Here is an 18,571-nt window from a genome sequence, read left to right as displayed (position 1 = left end):
ATATGAGCACAGGTCACTCTGTGTGATACGAAATGTGCTTTTGTTATTATCTTGTGTCTGTTAATAATTCTAGAAGCCATAATGCTAACCTACTTCAGAGATTATACTTTTCACGTGTTGTTGACCTTGTATCTCTACATCTGTGCTGTTTTAGAACTGTAATGTTAAACCAATTTTACTATAACATCTAACTTGTGTTTGCCAGAGTGACCAAACTTCAATATTTGATTCATTTATTTTGAAATTAGAATTTGTAACTTCCCACATGAACACTCTAACAATATGTATTTATCCAAATAATTTTTGAAGATTACTTTAAAGAATGGATATTGTTTTGCCACTATTTTATAAAACTATGCCTGTATGTAAAATTATACTATTATATGACTATATTAATTATACAGTTCAGCGCATATTAAGAAATATGTTACTTGAAATATATGTTAACTAATAAATACTGTTATGAAGAATGGTCTTCCATAGCCAGGCAGTGATGGCACATGCCTTTAATGCCAGAACTTGGGAGGCAAAGGATTCAGATCTCTGAGTTCCTCAGTTTGAGGACAACCTGGTCTCCAGATTGAGTTCCAGAATAGCCAGTGCCATGCAGAGAAAACCTCTCTCAAACAAGAAATAAAATAGTCTTTTATAAAATCAACTAGTACATGCAACAGTTTTAGAGAAATAAATATTTTCTATTTTTTCATAATTAGCAGATGTGCTAATTAATATCCAACTGGTCTTTTCTTTCTCATACCTTTATCTCTTCAATGATATGAAATAGAGTTGACCATATTGTTGTTCTGCAATATACTTTCCTACAGTATTTTATTTTTGAAATATTTTTATTAATTTGATCATCTTGAATTTTTTCTATGATATGTCTTCATGGACAGTAACTTCTAAACAGCCATTTACATGCCAAGTACTGGAGATATTTTATAACCATTTTATTTTACTTCTCTGATTACCACTGCCGTGTATTTTCTAGAGTGGAAGAAAAAAAATGAAATTGCTTGGCTTCTGGCACATGATGACATGCTACATAGTCGAGCTAGAAGTCACCATTCTCCTTCTACCTATAGCCAATCACCAATATGTTTACTAATATCATCACTTATTGCATGTCATTAAGCAGTTAGTTGAGTGATAGATTTTGAAAGTTCATTAGTACTTCCAGACAGTGGTGAAGTTAGAATTTGGATGTCTTGGGGAGTTTGGGTGATAATGGTCTGGATTGGTGGGTTTTGGTTAAAAAGTATTCTTAATTTTTGTTTTCTTGTACTAAGAACTCTTGATTACCTAATGCCTTCTATTTTGCTGTGCCCAAACTTAGAGTTACCTTGTGACACAGGCAGGGAAGGTCTCAGTTGCTTAGGTAATAAATAGAATGGTTTTTAAACCAGACTAGAGACATTATGACCTATACCTGAGAACATCAGAAAGTTCATTCTAGAAGAAGCTCCTTAGCAAAATGGGAAAACAATTGAATAGCCCTGAGCAGAGGTACAGTGAAGAATTCAGATCACTTGCCATCATCCAGCATCAAGATACCACCATTATCATTGAGCCTGCTTAGAATCTAACTCCACAGCCCATTTCAGCCTTCCAGGTGACAATGGAACTGGGTAGGATGTTGTCTAGGATTCTTCCATGCCTGCTGATGGCAGATAATATTTTGATCGGCTGCTGGCTTGGACCCATTAATCCACAGTAATGCCACACAATTCATTAAGAGACTGCAGACCAGGACCTGCCTAGCCATACAAATGCCACACATTTCTTTTTCTAACCAGTTAGACATTTTTGGAAACATCCATGTTATCGCCTCTGTGTTTTGTATGTTTCCTTGGAGATGATTTTGTTTATCATATGATTTTCAATGCTTTTCATAAAACAACAGATCCAATTAATTTAATTGGATTTAATCACATGCCCTTAATTGCCAGTGACTTTCTCCAATTGCTTAAATTATTTCTTATTTTAGAACTTGTGTGAACCCTAAACTGACATTATGCAGTGGTCAATGATGGTCTCCTATTTAGTATCTGAAAGCCTACATTAGACAGTCAGTTACTTACAGTCTCTCCAGGACTCCTCTCTTGGCTTGCCTAAATACTTCTTTTCCAGGGTCCAGGCTATACAACACAGCACCATCTGCTGTATAATCCTAAGGTGTCTGTTCTTTGTATTTTCCATTTACTGGCACAGATTCTTAATGCCTATTACAACCATCCCCCAACCTAATAAATGGATTATCCCATCTCATCACTTTAAACCTGGGGCTATCATTTCCTGACCATTTTATGATCATTCCCTAATAAAGACACTGGACACCATGGCCTATTCTGCTATTATAAAACACAGGTTGAAACTCTAGCTAATGGGGAATTGCCTTCATTCAGGGTAAAAAGAAAATTAGTTTCCTTTAAATGGGTCTTTGAATCATGCATGTGGCAGGTAGAGAACTTGACATAGCTAATATAGTTTCTAGCCTAAAAATAGCATGTAAAACCAGCTTGTTTCATTTTCCATATGTACATTCAAAGGAATTTTGTGTCCACTAATGCTAACCATATAGATTTTTAGATACATTAAAGTTTTATCTTAAGATTGTCGTTTTATGTTTGCTTACTAATGTAAATGTTGTCATTTTCTTACATCTAAAAGGAAAGCAGACAATAAGACAGTCAGATTAAATGTTATGTTCACTCAAATGCACTTTATCAAAAAAAATTCTTGCAGTGATAGAAACTGTAATCTTTCAGACAAGGAGAAAGGCAAGGAACAGACATGCTGAGGTGAAACCCAGACAGCTTTTACAGGAATAGACAAGAGAAACAGCTGTTCTGTACTATAGCACAGTGTTATGTCATTAACTGTCTTTCTACTGATGTTTTTTAAAAAAATATTCCAACTCTGTAAATGCACTTCCTCATAGAGCATATCAATATGAAACCCACCACTTTAGAGAGAATCACAAGCTCCTAATATATAAAGTAAGGCAAGTCAGTAAAAGAATTCACAATAAAATACTAACTTACTAATATCTGGTAACTGTATAATTGATCTTCATTTTCAATAGAATGTGTTTGTTATATTCTGAAACAATCTTATATTCAAGTTATTTAGTAACTAAGTATTGAACTGTGTGGTCTGTAATTTCAAAAAGCTTATTGTCCAATGGAATAGAACTGATTTCTTTTATGTCATATTACAGAGTAATTTAAGCCTTTCATAAGGTTCTGTGAATATAAGTAGCTCTAAGTTATATAATACATTATATTAAATTAAACAAACAAATCACTCACTGAGAATATGGTAGTTAAAGAACTCTGGTAGGATATTCAGGAAGATATAACAATGGTTGTAAGAATTGGTATAAAAAAAATAGTACATACTGGGAGTCCGTATTGGTGGCTCAGACCATCCACTGCTCTTTAAAATTCCCATATCAAGCAGAACACAACCATGTCTAACTCCAATTCTTAAAGTTTTCATGCCCCATTTGGTCTGCAGGCTTATTTGCATTCACATGACACATACACAAAAGCACACACACACACACACACACACACACACACACACACACAAACCATTTTAAACCTTTTTACACAGATTTGGAGGGCACATTTCCTGCAATTGAATGTGCATATCCATATGTTATACACACATACATATGGGTAAATAGTAACACTTATACATAGTTATCAAATAAATTTCCAGATAAATAAATAAATAATGCTATCATTATTTGATTAATGAAGTGGGCATATACATATGACATTTGTTCATGCTACTTGAAACTATGTGTTCAGGCCACTAATTTTCAGTATTATTCATGTATTTTATATTTAACAATTCAAGAAGTTTTGTTGACACTCATTTGCACAAAGTCACATAACTGTGATCATCTATCTGAAGCAACTCAGTGAGGGATTCCACAAACAGTTACTCGTGTTGCTTAATACATACAGGAAGTACCTTGGCAGAAGAAGTTCCTCAGAGAAGAGAATACCAGTGAGTTTTACAATACTAAGCAGGAATCTCTGACTTGTCATACACTCTGGTAACTTTATATAGAATGGGCAGGTTATATTAGCTGTATATACATATATATCATGAATTTGAATGAGAGTAAGAGCATTTATATGGAAGGGTTTGGAAGGAGAACATGAAAATGATGTAATTATAACCTAAAAATAAAGTTAAAGGAAGCTTTAAAAATCCCTACAACACTTGTAGGACCATTAGCTAAATAAAATGCAGATGCCACTGGAAACTTACTCACCTTACATATGTAACACACATATTTTCATGCCATCAGAGGTTTGTGGTGCTCCATTACTTTGCGTTATCCTCTAATAATAATTTAGGTTGATAAATGTGAAAAAATAATTTTAAATAGTAGAAATCCATATCTGAAACTACTAAAATGTTTTATCTGAACACCAGGTTAGATATGCTGATGTAAATGAATAAGCACACTGCAAGTTTTTATTTCCATATTATATAGTTAATGGATCATAAACATCATTGTTTGCTTATGAATATTTCTTACAAATGACGGCAAAAAGCAATGTAAAAATGTTGAGAGAGGGATCATGATTAATTGCTATAGCAATTAGAGTCATAGGGACTAAATTTTTGTTTTTATACACATTGTGGTATCAATCACAGTGTGTGGATATTAAGTGGCCACTCTGTCAGTGTTCTGGATTTCTAATCCCTGCTATTCACTTGTTAAAATTCTGTAATATCTGAACATTTCCTATCTATCTCATATTCCCTGTCCCAGTCTTGAAAACAAATATAGAATTAATATACACAGTATTTGATGTGTCCACATTTTATACAATAGGAAATTACCAATATGGTATAGTCTTCAGGCATGAACCACATCTGATAATGTGTCTTCTAGTCTTCCAGAAGAAGAATATGAATTTGTCATCACTTATTTTGTATCTTCCTGAATAACTGCCTTGATCGACTAACTTTATGTGAATTTTTATTGAATATTTATGACTTAGCATAACTCCTATATTATGTACAATTTCCTAGCTGAATAATGTGGCTTATACTTGTAATATCAAGTATCCAAGGCAGGCAGACTTCAGAGAATTTGTGGCCAGCCTGGACCACCTGAAAAGTTTCAGGCAAATCAGGGCTACACTGTGAGACACTGGTTCAATAAAACAAATGAACAAGACAAAAATGTGTCGTTTTGGCTCCACACATCTGTTGATTTAATTTAGGAAAACTGAGTATGAACCACCTAGAGAATAATTATATATGTAATTATTGTTACTTAGCTACTTTTTAAATTTATATTGTTTTTTCACAAAATATAAAATGTTGACTTTGAATTTTAAAAAGTACATGGCATTTTCCATTACTCCTGTTCTAATACTTTAAGTGTCCATTGGTTTGTCTGTATTAATAATTAACAAACCTATTCCTCACATATATGTGGTATGTCCTGAAATAAAAATATTTTTACATATATTATTCTTATGTCTGGTTAGAAACAATGAATGAATGGACTATATAAAAATATGAGCAAATTGTGTTAAGGATTCCTTATTTTCTAGAGTGCTGCTTCTTTTCAGGGAGTCAGACTGTGATAGAATATTACATATTGTAACCCCCACAAAAATTATAACGTTTTTATTGGTAACTTTAAAGTGTCAACTAGTTCAATAGCTTTTAGTACCAAAATTTGTTCCAAGTTTGTATTTAAAAAAAATAGTTTAACTATTCTTTGTTAAAGATGTAAAAATGTTCTTAGTCTGTTTCAAAGTCTTTGTTCCAAAAACTAGTCTATTTGAAAAAGGTGCACCGCTCACACTTCACCAACTGCTGAGCTGCTGAAGCATTTCAAGTTCACTTCACCATGTATAGACACTTCCTTTTCTAGAGTGACATTGGTAGTGGCTATTCATATCAGTAGTCACAAACTTTTCCTGACTTGTTTTTCTCTTCTCTTTTTTTTTTGGCATGCTGCAGTAGCTAACATATTATGGAGAGAAGAAGGTACCGAATTAAATTATATATTATTGTGATTTCTTGGGTTGACTTTTATTATATTTGCAGACTATCATTAATTTCAATATTTGGCTTATTTTCACTTTGACTCAAGATTTTATTTGATTATACTATTTTCTATTACAAACCTGATGCTATTAAAATGTTTATCATTTGAATAGGATAGCAAAAATAGATAAGTGGGTGAAGGCACTTGAAACCAAACCTGAAGACCTGAATTTGATCATGGGACACATGGCGTGAAAGAAGAGAACCAACTTCTATATATTGTCCTCTTGCCTTCTTCTGCATACTGTCACACACATACGCACACACGTCCGTGTGCGCACACACACATACACACACACACACACACACACACACACGAGTATATGTAAAACATAGTAACAATTACTTCACTATAGTTCATTTTGACTCACTAATAATAGTCAAAAATTTCCTTTACAATATTTTTAAGTGGTTTTAAAAGTTTAAAAGTAGGTCAAAATAGTAAAAGCAATTGATTTATCATGTTTTCCATGGTAAACCTTGATTAATTCAGTATAAGAATAATTGTGTATCTGTCCTATGATATGATTATATTTTATATAAAATGAGACTTTAAGTTGAAGCACAATTCAAATAGTTTCATTACAGAACCCAGGTCTGATCCTTTGCATCAGTGTACAAAGTTATTTCTATAATAATAAGTACAGCTGTTACCAATACTCAGTAGGGCTGTTCTTAACTTTTGAACAGTAGTCAGCATGTGATTCAATAACTCTTAGGAACACAATTTTTTGTTGTCCTCTTCACGAGTCAAACAAACTGTAGAAAATGGCCTTCTCACTTCTGTTGCCAGTGAGAAGGTGTTCTGACTTGCTTCCTTAGGCTCTTCAAGTCTCCTTCATTATCTTTTTTTACTTTCTTATTAATGAAGCAGATCTAGTGTGACCACATCACCCTTTCATTTAAGTTGAATATTTCCCTTTGAATGCACATAGCTCAATGAGGCTGAAACTTGAATTGACATGACTTTTAGTGTTTCTTAACACATTTAATCTGAAGAGTAAAAGCTATCTCTTTGTACTTTAAAATACTTTAAAATATTTATTTCAATCTATCATTCTGATGGAGAGGACAACTTCTACTGAGCAGGATTTCAGTGACCACAGATCTGGTTATAGCAGTTGACTTCTGGAAAAAAATTAAATGAACTCTTAGCTATGCAAAGCACTTCACACATGCTGGGCACTGCCTCTTCAAACCTGTGATATGAGAACCAACCTGACATGCTTGAAAAAATCCATAAATATTAAATTGTGTAAATGTTAGCAAAATTAATGTATAATAACCAATGCACAATGATAATGTAATAGTTATATCATAATTATCTACCAACTGGCTCATCTCAGATGGCCATTGAAAAGGAGCACTAATATAAATCACTCTGGTTGATGCACAGGTATTGAGGTAGTCCACTCTTCTGTACTACTATTATCTGTAAAATACTGGACACCATTACTCCCAAAAGTCTTTACAGCAAAATTAAAATTTAAGAAAGACATGTCTTCTCTTATTCTTGGGATTGTACCTAGGGCTATATACATAAACAAGTATTACTTTAGTGAGCATAATATACAGACATTATTTTCATATATTAATATGATTGTTCTCAATGTCTGAAGACATATTTAGCTTGCTTCATGATACAAATAATGGTAACACTCAAAAGACACAAAATACGCTAGTCAAGGTAAGAAATGTCCACATTACTTTTTAGGTAAAAAGGATATTTTGTTTGTTACATGGAAATGTATACTGAGAGTTTTGCATATATACTATACACATATGCATGCAAATATATATTTACAGCCACTGAAAAATGGAAAGATAGTATTAAGAAAATATTTCATAACTAAAGTCCAGTGATACACCTTTGATTAACCAATCATCATAGAGTTTCAAGTTGCTACTGACCATGTTATATATACTAAGGACATTTGAGAGTTTAATACAGAAAAAGTATCACTAGTAGATCGTTTTTTAGCTTAAATATGCATTTGGCATCCAGAATTGATTTAAATCTTATTGGAACAAAATTCATCATGTATTTAATATTTATAGTTAATAGCAAAGATAACAAGATACAAAAATCACTCTATCAGTGTTCTCTACGCAGGAGTTAGCCATGAGTACACACTGCTACAATATGTCCTTTACTGCATTAATATTGTATTAAATGTTCAGTATTGATTAGAAATACTGTTTACTCATGAAAGGGCATTTAATTATTTGTGTCTTCTATATAGTCTATATAGAAAGAAAAGAGAATACAAAGGAACTAAGATAATCATGGGTTAATAGTTGATTTACAATTGATTTGGGAAGGACATGAGAGATGAAAAAGAAAACAAAAAGGGCTATTAAGACTAGCATGGCAGAAGCTTACACTGAGTTCCAGGGTGTTTGTCATGTGCTGTAGCATTGGGTACCCATTAAAACTCAGTGGAATTAAAAATTGTAGGACTAATTATTTTTTATTCTGAGAATCATTACCCTTCTGCCTTTATATATGTATTGTTTAAGTGTATTATATCTAACATGCATGTACATATTAGAACTTGAAAAAACTGAGTATGTAGAGGTTAACTGATTTGTGTTACCAGTGAAACCAGGGACATCTTTGCTTTGGAGCAGTAACTTAGTATGAAAAATGCCCTAGGTTCAGTCCTAGTAGTAAAAAGAAGCCAGGATGCCATGTAAAGAACACAGTATTGTTTTAACTATTATGTTTTCAAAAGTAATTAGCAGACTTTGGTTATTTTGTACTTTTCAAATATTTTTATTATGGGCCTAATAGCAGATACTGATGTAGTTATCTGTTTATGAATTGATTTTTGAAGATGTGGGTGACATCACATCTTGTAGCCTCCAAGAACAACACACTGTTTTTGTAGAAGAATTAACTAGAAAATGTGAAGGGCATTTTACTACACTATGAACATGAATAGAAAGGTCTTGAGAAAATCTGAAAGGACAAAGTATGAGAAATGTTCTACTAGAAAATCAAATTAAAATTTTAGTGGGATCATGAATTCTTGAGAAAGAAGATATAAAGTTGGATAGTGGAGGAAAGACAGAAGTTTAGCACTGAATGAGGAACCAAATTAGGTTCAAGAAAAAATGAATAGAGTGATGAAATGACTTCTTACCTGCATTGCACAACTTGCCATAAGAGATAGCATCATTAAATTCTCAGCAGTTATGACTTCTTAAAAATCTTAAAAATCTTAAAAATCATTCTTTCAATTCTGTACCTCTTGAAATCATTTAATTTTCACAATAGCTGTGTGGTACAGTTCTTACCTCTAATTCCAATATGGGCAGTGATCATACAATTATACTCTGTACCAAAAGTGAATGTTTTCAGAATGATTTCATAAACACCAAGGAATTATTTTTCTACTGGAGAAAATTAAAAAGAAAAAAAAAGAGTGAACCCCAGAAAAGATATTTATTTATATTTCAAATGTGACTGGCATTGTAGAATACATTTTATAATTTATAAAATTACTTGTGTGGATTCATATTTTAAACTAAGAAGCAGATTTATAGGCTTCTGATTTTGATAGATAAGGTATTTTAAAGGACACTTCAACTCAGATATTGAACCAGTTCAGTCACTCAGGATGGGATCCTATTGAGTATGTTGTGTGAAAAACAGAGTTAAAAGAACCGTAGTACAAGTATACAGAAAAGTGAGGAATGAAAATAGTTCAATGAAATAGTTGCCAGTTCCACATCTGGAGTGAGTCACCAGGAGCAGCTCAAGGTAGAAGGATACACATTTAAAATTGAGAGGAGCACTGTAAGAAACATGAACTCCAGACATTTCTGCACAGCTCAGACAGACACCACAGTGTGGCTTGTTTATTGTTCAAGCAATAATGCAGGAATTAATATTGTCAAATTAATAGTTATTATTGAATAACTCACATCAATCTATTTAGTGTTTACAAGTAGGCTTTACTAACAGAAATAAAAAGTAGCAAGCTTTTCCCTTTTTTATTTAAATGAGAAACAATATTATTTTATGTATCAATCACAGTTCCCTCTCCCCCACATCATTCCATGCCCCTCACTGGCCCCCATCCCATCCCTCTTCTGCTCCACAGAACGGGTGAGGCCTTCCTTGGGGTATCATAAAAGTCTGTTCCATCATTTGGGGAAGGGCTTAGGCCCTCCCCCATGTGTCTTGGATGAGAGAATATCCCTCTATGGGGACTAGGCTCCCAGTGTTCATTCATACACTAGGAATAAATACTGTTCCACTGCCAGAGGCCCCATAGACTGCCCAGGTATCCTAACTGACACCCACTTACAGGGGGCCTAGTTCTGTCCTTTGCTGGTTTCCGGAGTGTCTCTCTGGGGTCCATGACTTCCCCCTTGTTCAGGTCAGCTGTTTCTGTGGGTTTCCCCAGACTGGTCTTCACCATTGTTTAAGCCTTGCTATATGTATAGAAAATTTATATTCTGTTATGTATAGGTATACTTATAACTTAAATCTGACAACCAATGAATTCTTTCTTATGAAATTTCTTGTGTCAAATATCACTTGTACATGTCTTGTCATTTCTGCTACTGTTCAGGAATATCTTCTCTTATTGTGGTATTCTCTGGAACTGTAATTAGATCATTGTTGAAATAATCTATAGTCATTAGAATTTGTGGGTAGTCCTTCATATCAGATAAGGATGTGCACATGGGTGCCCTGACAGATGTGTACACTCCAAGGCTTATGACATGAAAATGTGGGAGTTGCCAGTCAGGTTTTCTGTTTCTAAGAATGATGTGCACGAGTACACAGTACACATCCCTAGACAGATGTGTAATGCCCATGGACATGTATGAATGAGGACATGAGCACTTCCAGACAGATATATACAGAGTGCAAGATGCTGTGGGAGACCCAGATAGGTATGCAATCTGTAAGGGCAAGGATTAATTAAGATGTAGTCAGAGCTTCAGGGCTGAGATTTCAGCAAACCTCACCCACATTTCAAAAACGTTTATAAAAGAGCAGAAATTTTATATGTAATTCCTTCAGATCTGGAATAGACAAAAGTTAAAATACTTATTTAAAAGATTAACAGATCTTGTAAAAAAAAGTGTAATTGAATATTTTACACTGAAGAAAGAGACTTTCAAAGCTGTCAACTTTTAAAAAATCTTATTTAAGACCTTTAGGTAGGATGTTTGACAGTATATAATCTCCAAATATAATATTTGGTCATTTTGTTTCTAAAAATCTGTATACACAATATCCCCACAAATCAGCAGAATTTCTTTCTTTCTTGTGGAACTATGGTAAATAATACAATGGATTTTGTTCTTCATCATTCACTTTTCCTCCTTAACCAATATCCACAATAGTTAAGGATGCATTCCATTATAATCTCTGTGTGTGAGTTCATGATTCCATTTGTACTTTTTTGGAGACAAATGAAATATGCGTGGATTTATACATAGAGATCCATGTTACTGCAGGGCAGGAACAAGAAGAATGCCTGTGTGTGTCTTATGCACCAAGGTTCCTGTAGCTTGTTTAATTAGCATTATGCAATATCTTCAGTTTAGCATTGCAAGGGAGATGTTGCATTTTCAGTTTTTGTTGGAAAGATTTCTGATAATTATATTTTGAACTTTTGAAATGTGTTTTATTCCTAAGGTCTTGGCATTGGGAACATGTTCTATGTTTTTTATGAAGATGGAATCAAAGTGATACAACCCACAGAATGTGAATTTCAGAGGCACATTAAGCCCAGTGAAAAGCTCCTTGGATTTCAGGCAAGTATCTGTAAAGTTCTTTTTCAGTATTATGAAAAAACTTTTGTAAAGTAAAATCATATTTTGGAAAGACAATGAAGCTTATAACAATGTGAAACTTTTAAGGAAAGAAAGTTATAAATTTGTGATGCTGTCTGTGATTTCATGAAGGTTTAGGAAGGAAAATAATATCAGATTTTATAAGTTTAATACTTATTTGTGTTATAATGAATTTGATAGAGATAAAATTTCAACAATGAGCACAACATTCAATAAATTTATCAGACTACTTAATTTAGAATATCTCCTGGTTTTTAGGACACCCTTTCTTTAACCAAGCAAAAGAAAACAGGATAATTTTTAGAATGAATGTATTTGGATATTTAGTATTAAACTTATTTTTACCTATTTTCTCCCACACAAATTCAGACTTATACTAAACCCTCAAAATGAGACTATTTAAAATATAATGTGCACACTTAGAGGTAAAATCCAATCCTAATTCCCATATTTAACATTGATGAGGCTATGACATGGACTAAAGAAGACATTTAAGATCATGATTTACACCTTGATTTTATATCTTCCTCCAGCCCATTAGAGGCCAGTAGCGCTGCTATATATTTATATATAAAAACAGAAATTCAAAGCTGAAAGCAATGTCCACAGATGAAAAGCAAATATATTTAGCAATAAAATGGGAAGCACATAAAAATAATTGAATTAAGTAATTATTTATTGTTTATTTTTTTCTATGATTAAATAGAGAAATTACAGTTGGTCCACTGTGTGTGCATGCTGGGATAATGTACTCCACAGCTTCAAGTTTCCAACTGTTAAATATGCTTATGGGAAGATAGTGGAGTATTATATAAGATGATAATATTTCTTTAGGTGCATCTGTCTCTCTGTATCTGTTTCTCTGTTTCAATATCTTTTTCTCTGTTTCTCTCTGTCTCCATCTCCCTTTCTCTCCTTTCCCACACATTCCCCTCATTCACCTTCCCTCCCTTCCTTCCTTTCCTTTTTACCTCTCCCTCCCACCCTCTCCTCCTTCTTCTCTATCTGCAACACAAATGTATTATTGACTCTGAGAATTGTCGGCTAAGTTGTTAAGTCCAATGTCCATAGGACTGACTGATGGTAGAACATAAAGATGAGAGTAGATCTGTCTTTTTATCACTGCTGTGGGGTATTAGACTAGAAACTCAAATCAACCTGAATGTTGGAGGCTTAATTATAGGTTTCAATATTACAATCTTGAGATAGATTTTTGCTATGTTTGGACACATGAGTTTTGAGATATGCTCACCATAGTGGGTGCTGCTATCCATTACCTACATAAAGACCTTATCCTTATTTACAATGGGGTTTGGGCAAGCATTTGAACACCAAAGCCTTGTCAGATGGACATAGGTGGCCACTTTTACCTGTCCTTTCTTTAGTGTGTGATGACACTTGTGTTGGTGATGAGGTGAAATACATGGGCAAGGAGTAATTGTAAAACCATTCAACAAAAACAGCCCATTACCTTAATCCATGGTGACTTACTCAGTTTTGTCTAACTTTAAAGAGGAATATGTCTTAATTCATCCTCCCTTTAACATCAATCCCTGATTTATAATTTCACTAAAACAGTGTTTTCCTTTTTTTTTTGTTTGTCAAAAAAATTCCAAGAATAACTTACCACTGAGGTTTTAGGGGTTAAAAAATCTCTAATACCTATTAATTTACCATGATAAGATCTGAAGTACTGTTTGGATGTGTGAAACCATCATTTTTTGGAGAAGAGAAATTAAATCTGTATTATCTGATTTTAGAGGATAACTCTCTTGGATATAAGCAGTAGTGGAGAAATCTTTTGGAATCATTTTTCCTCATGAATAAAGAATAAACATTGATATGATATTTTTCAAAGACATTTTTAACATTAAAATAGTAACAGTTCAGTTCCCCACACTGGATGTGAATCAGTGAAGTGTAGATAAGGACTGATACACTTAGAATCTTCCATCAAATTCTTCAAAAGGTTCTGTTTGCTTGCTCTAAATAAAAATTCAATTTTGGTGCAATGTCAGCTTGCATTAGGTTTCAGAATTTGGGAGAGCGTTGCCAAGGATTACTTGAGGGAGCTGTGTTACTCCTTCATCTCCTGGTTTGATTTTTGCCCTTTGTTTTGTCTCTCTGATAGACAGGACTCTTGCTTTATTTATATTAGCTCTACATATGATTTTACCTTGTCAGGAAGGCTACAATCTTCAAGCAAATATATTTCTGTTTCAGACTTACGAATTTACATTCAAATTGAAATACGTTTGAGGAAATGTTGAATTTTTTTCAGATTACTAAATTTTCATTCTTTTGTATTTCAAGAACTGTCAATCTCATATGCCACCTACAAGGCCTTTATAGATTTATAATTCAGTTGACCTCGGTGCTTGTAGTGTAGCTGTCTTTGGATGCAGCTGCTTCTCTTGACAAAATCCAGGTTATTACTCTGGCTGACTATTGGCCAGGATTTGAGAAAATGGTCCATCTATTGTCATGCTTACCTATTCTAGAACATGGCCCATAAGGTCTATATCTACATTCAGTGCCAATTGAAAGTGTTCTGAGAAGCAAAACTGAAACTGATCTTTTTTTTAAATTCACACATAACATGAATCTCTATGATTCCTGAAATTTAACCTTTGAGGTTTTTCATTTGAAAATTATTTTCCCACCGGGCGTTGGTGGCACACACCTTTAATCCCAGCACTTGGGAGGCAGAGGCAGGTGGATCTCTGTGAGTTTGAGACCAACCTGGTCTACAAGAGCTAGTTCCAGGACAGCCTCTAAAGCCACAGAGAAACCCGGTCTCAAAAAACCAATAAAAAAATTATTTTCCCTTTTAGAAATCAACATGAATAATTTATTAGACTACAGAGTGTAAGCAGGAATAGGAGATCCTTAGCCTAATACCTGGATGAGACAAGATTAACACAGTAAGCATACAGGAACAGCCCATGATTCTCCATAGGGAGAAACTGACTCATAAACTATCCTAGTGACAATTGCAATTCCCTTAGCTTTTTGTTTTGTTTCTAATTCAATTACAAATTTTCAATAATAGGTACCCTAAATACCTGTTTAAACAAAAGTCCTCTTATGCTGTGTGGACACTTTACTTCCCAAGTATAGTCAATGGGCAGTCCCCTGTATTCCACACTGCAGTGCCTTCTGGAAACACAATTAGGACTTGCCCCCTCACAGTGCTGTCTCTGTGGGGCTTTGCTCAAATGGGACTTAATTTGCATAACTGTAGAGTGATAAGCATTTAAGTTTTTGTTCCTTAGAATGTGCAGTGATATCAGACAAAGAACTTCCTACACAGGGTAATATTAAACAACTTCTAAATATTCCTTCAGAGATTACTCTCTAGATTTCAAAATAATACATTTATGAAACCGTTCTTTGAAGTGCTAGATAAAAAGAGATCTTCAGATGTTTCTAAAACTCCACACCGTTGTAATATTCTCGCTCTGTGTTTTGATTAGATATATGTTTGTAAGCTCCCTCTACAGTGGCTTTGGAGGAGGGTATGGGGTTTAAAGCATGTAGCAGTGTCCCAATGGAGGCATGCAGTTCAGTTGTGCATTAGGCCCAGCCATGTTCTAGGAGACACCATATTAAGGCCTCTTCAATGAGCTGTTGATAAAACTAGGCAAGTTCTTTTAATGACTGTGAGCAGAATAATTAATATGCTCAAAGTTTTTGAATTTTTCACTAGATTTTCTTTAAGGATAGAAATGTTATGTGATTGAAAAAAGAATTAATACAGATATTATTGAGCATAAAAATAGTTGCAATTTCCCCCCCGGGCGGTAAGGCACAAGTCTTCAATTCCCTCAATCAGGAGGCAGAGGGAAGCAGATCTCTTTGAGTTTGAGACCAGCATGGTCTACAAGAGCTAGTTCCAGGACAGCCTCCAAATCAACATAGAAACTCTGTCTCAAAAAACCAAAAAACCAAAACCAAAACCAAAACAAAACAAGAAAACCTTGAAATTTAAAATGTGGTACAATTCAGAAGACTATTGCTAAGAAAAGAGAGTGTAATGTTGTTTATTTTTAAGAAATAACAGTTTTCTTTACCTATAAAAGCTAGTTTCAGGACAGTCTCCACAGCCACAGAGAAAACCAGCCTCAAACACCAACCCCCCAAAAAGAAATAACAGTTTTTTCCACCTTGCATCCTCATGTCCATTCCGACTTTGTGTATTAAATTAAACATTTTCCCTTGGTACATAATGTCTTTGAAATATCACTATTCAGTATTTTTGGCTGGTGTGTTTTTGACAATTAAACATTTTAATTAAACAATCCCTATTTCATTTTAAAGTGTACTGAAAACTCAATCAGGTTACAAAATCATCCAAAGTATTCAGGAAGGGAGGGAAGCATAAATCATCAAATTAGCAGTTCTAATTATATTAAATGTTTTAATTTGTAGATATTTCACAATTGTTAAGTACTGAAAATTAAATTTTTGTATGCTTTGTAATTATTTTCCCAATTGAATTTCTATACTGAAATTCAGGTACAATCACCCAATAAGAATTCAAATGACAATGACTGAAATTTAAAATTTACTGATATTACTGAAGAAGCCCTGGACTTATTGCCCAGAAGAAATCAGTTTTTGATAGTTGATTAATTTATTTTAAAACTCTTGCTAATCATGTTTAAGCGATTATTATGGATTTTTCAACATGTTAATGATGTAGTCAATATTTCCCAGAGCTTCCTAGGTTATAGTATAGCTGTGCCATCAGCAACACTGTTCTTTTATTTTTAAAGATTAGAAGGCAAAATAATGTCAATAGACACTATTCTCATATGTAAATGCACATGTACAAAGCAGCATGCTATGTAACAATTATAGAGACACAACCTTCTCTTTCAGTTCTATTTTGTGAAAATTTATCCTAGCAAATAACTCAAAAGGATGTCAGCAGGCACTTCCTGATGGGACTTCCAGGGGCTTTCAGATGAAATTGAAACTTACTTTTATATAAATTTATTTTCAGAAGGTACATAAAACATAAAATTGTATGCATTCTCAATTAAAATATTGTGTTTTAATACATGTAGTCATTGTTATCACATAATGTTTGTATCATATTATACATACATGTTTTCAGATAATGTTTTCTTTTTGTGGTAAAAACCAGTCCAAATCCTGTCAGCATTTTAAAATTATGTATAGTCACTGTATTTTTCAACAGCACCACAAAATGTCTTCGTACTCTTTAATTTGAATCTATTGTTACAATTTTTTCTTTTCTATCTTCTACACTAGCTCCTTATCCTCTAATACTTCGCTTTTCTTTCAGTGCTATGACATCAGAATTTAATTTCATTTTTTCTATATCAGAGAAATCTGTAAAGCTTTTTTTTTTTTTTTTTTTTTTTTTTTTTTGGTTTTTCGAGACAGGGTTTCTCTGTGTAGCTTTGGAGCCTATCCTGGCACTCACTCTGGAGACCAGGCTGGCCTCAAATTCACAGAGATCTGCCTGCCTCTGCCTGGGATTAAAGGTGTGCGCTGCCAATGCCAGGCAAGCTTTGTCTTTCTGTCACAATTTGGACTATTTCACTAAACATAGCATCATTACAATACATCTATTTTTGCTTTGCGATTTCTTTTTTAATTGTTATTAAAACAATCTTATTTTACATACCAATCTCAGTTCCCTCTCTCTCCTGTCCTCCCATTCCTCCCACCTTCTCCTCATCCCACCCCCAATCCACTCCTCGGAGAGATGGGTCCTCCCATGTGGAATCAATAAGGCCTGCCACATCACTTGAGGCAGGAATAAGGCCCTCCTCCCTGTATCTAGGCTGAGAGAGTATATATAACTCAATAAGGAATGGGCTCTAAAAAGCCAGTTCATGTACTAGGGATAAATACTACTAGGAAACCTGCCTAAGACCAAACTAGGTCCTCTAATGTGGGTGCCTTGGACATTTTATGGGTACACTAGCAGTTAGATCTATTGCCTAACAAACAAAAGATTCTTAGGACTTTTACAGTTAAATAATATTCTATTGTGTTCTGTACCCCATTTCCTTACCCATTTGTTGTGATCTAACATAAACTCTAATATTGAGTTCTATATTATAACTCAAGCACATCTTAAGTGAACTTTGTGTAATTATTAATCCATAGAATGTCACTGAGACCTCACATTGTGTCAGGTTTTGTGGTAATTGTGCTTTGAAGAAAAAAGACGAAGATATACAAGAGCTATAAATCACACAGCAATTGCTCTATTTTATATTTTAATTATAATTGTTTGGCCAGTGGATCTGGCATATTATTAACTAGCCCTTACAACTTAAATTAACCTGTTATATTATGTTTCATTTTACTATGAGCCTTGTGGCTTATTATCTTACATCTTGCTTTTCTGGTTGCTACTTGGCATCTCCCTAACTCAGCCTTTTTCTCTCCATAACTGTTTGTATTTCCCACCTGGTGTTATTTTGCCTGTCTTTGGCCAAATCAGCTTCTTTATTAATCAATGCTATAAAAATCACATTCACATCATACAGAAAGGCATCCCACATCATCTGTTTAATTAAAAAGGAAAGTGTTAACATTGTGAAATTACAAATATCAAATCAGGTGTTAAGAAAGAATTGTAGTTACAATATTTAGTCTATTTGTATTTGAAAAA

The 18,571-nt window shown here is 33.8% G+C and overlaps 1 protein-coding gene across 3 annotated transcripts in view; it reads left to right on the top strand.

Moving 5' to 3' along the window:
• Nucleotides 1–18,571, top strand: part of Fstl5 (follistatin like 5) — a 507,741-nt gene that overhangs the window by 406,707 nt on the left and 82,463 nt on the right. For 2 of the 3 annotated variants that reach the window (XM_035451279.1, XM_035451277.1), the window contains exons 10-11: nt 6,007–6,033; nt 11,756–11,874. In XM_035451279.1, coding sequence (XP_035307170.1) covers nt 6,007–6,033; nt 11,756–11,874 — 146 coding nt within the window. The remainder of the gene's footprint in view (nt 1–6,006; nt 6,034–11,755; nt 11,875–18,571) is intronic. The other variant, XM_035451280.1, reaches the window with a different exon arrangement.

Source organism: Cricetulus griseus, assembly GCF_003668045.3.
Source record: "Cricetulus griseus strain 17A/GY chromosome 1 unlocalized genomic scaffold, alternate assembly CriGri-PICRH-1.0 chr1_0, whole genome shotgun sequence".
Lineage (NCBI taxonomy): Eukaryota > Metazoa > Chordata > Mammalia > Rodentia > Cricetidae > Cricetulus > Cricetulus griseus.
Note: the sequence above shows the minus strand (reverse complement) of the source record. Positions and strands in the feature narration are given on the sequence as shown.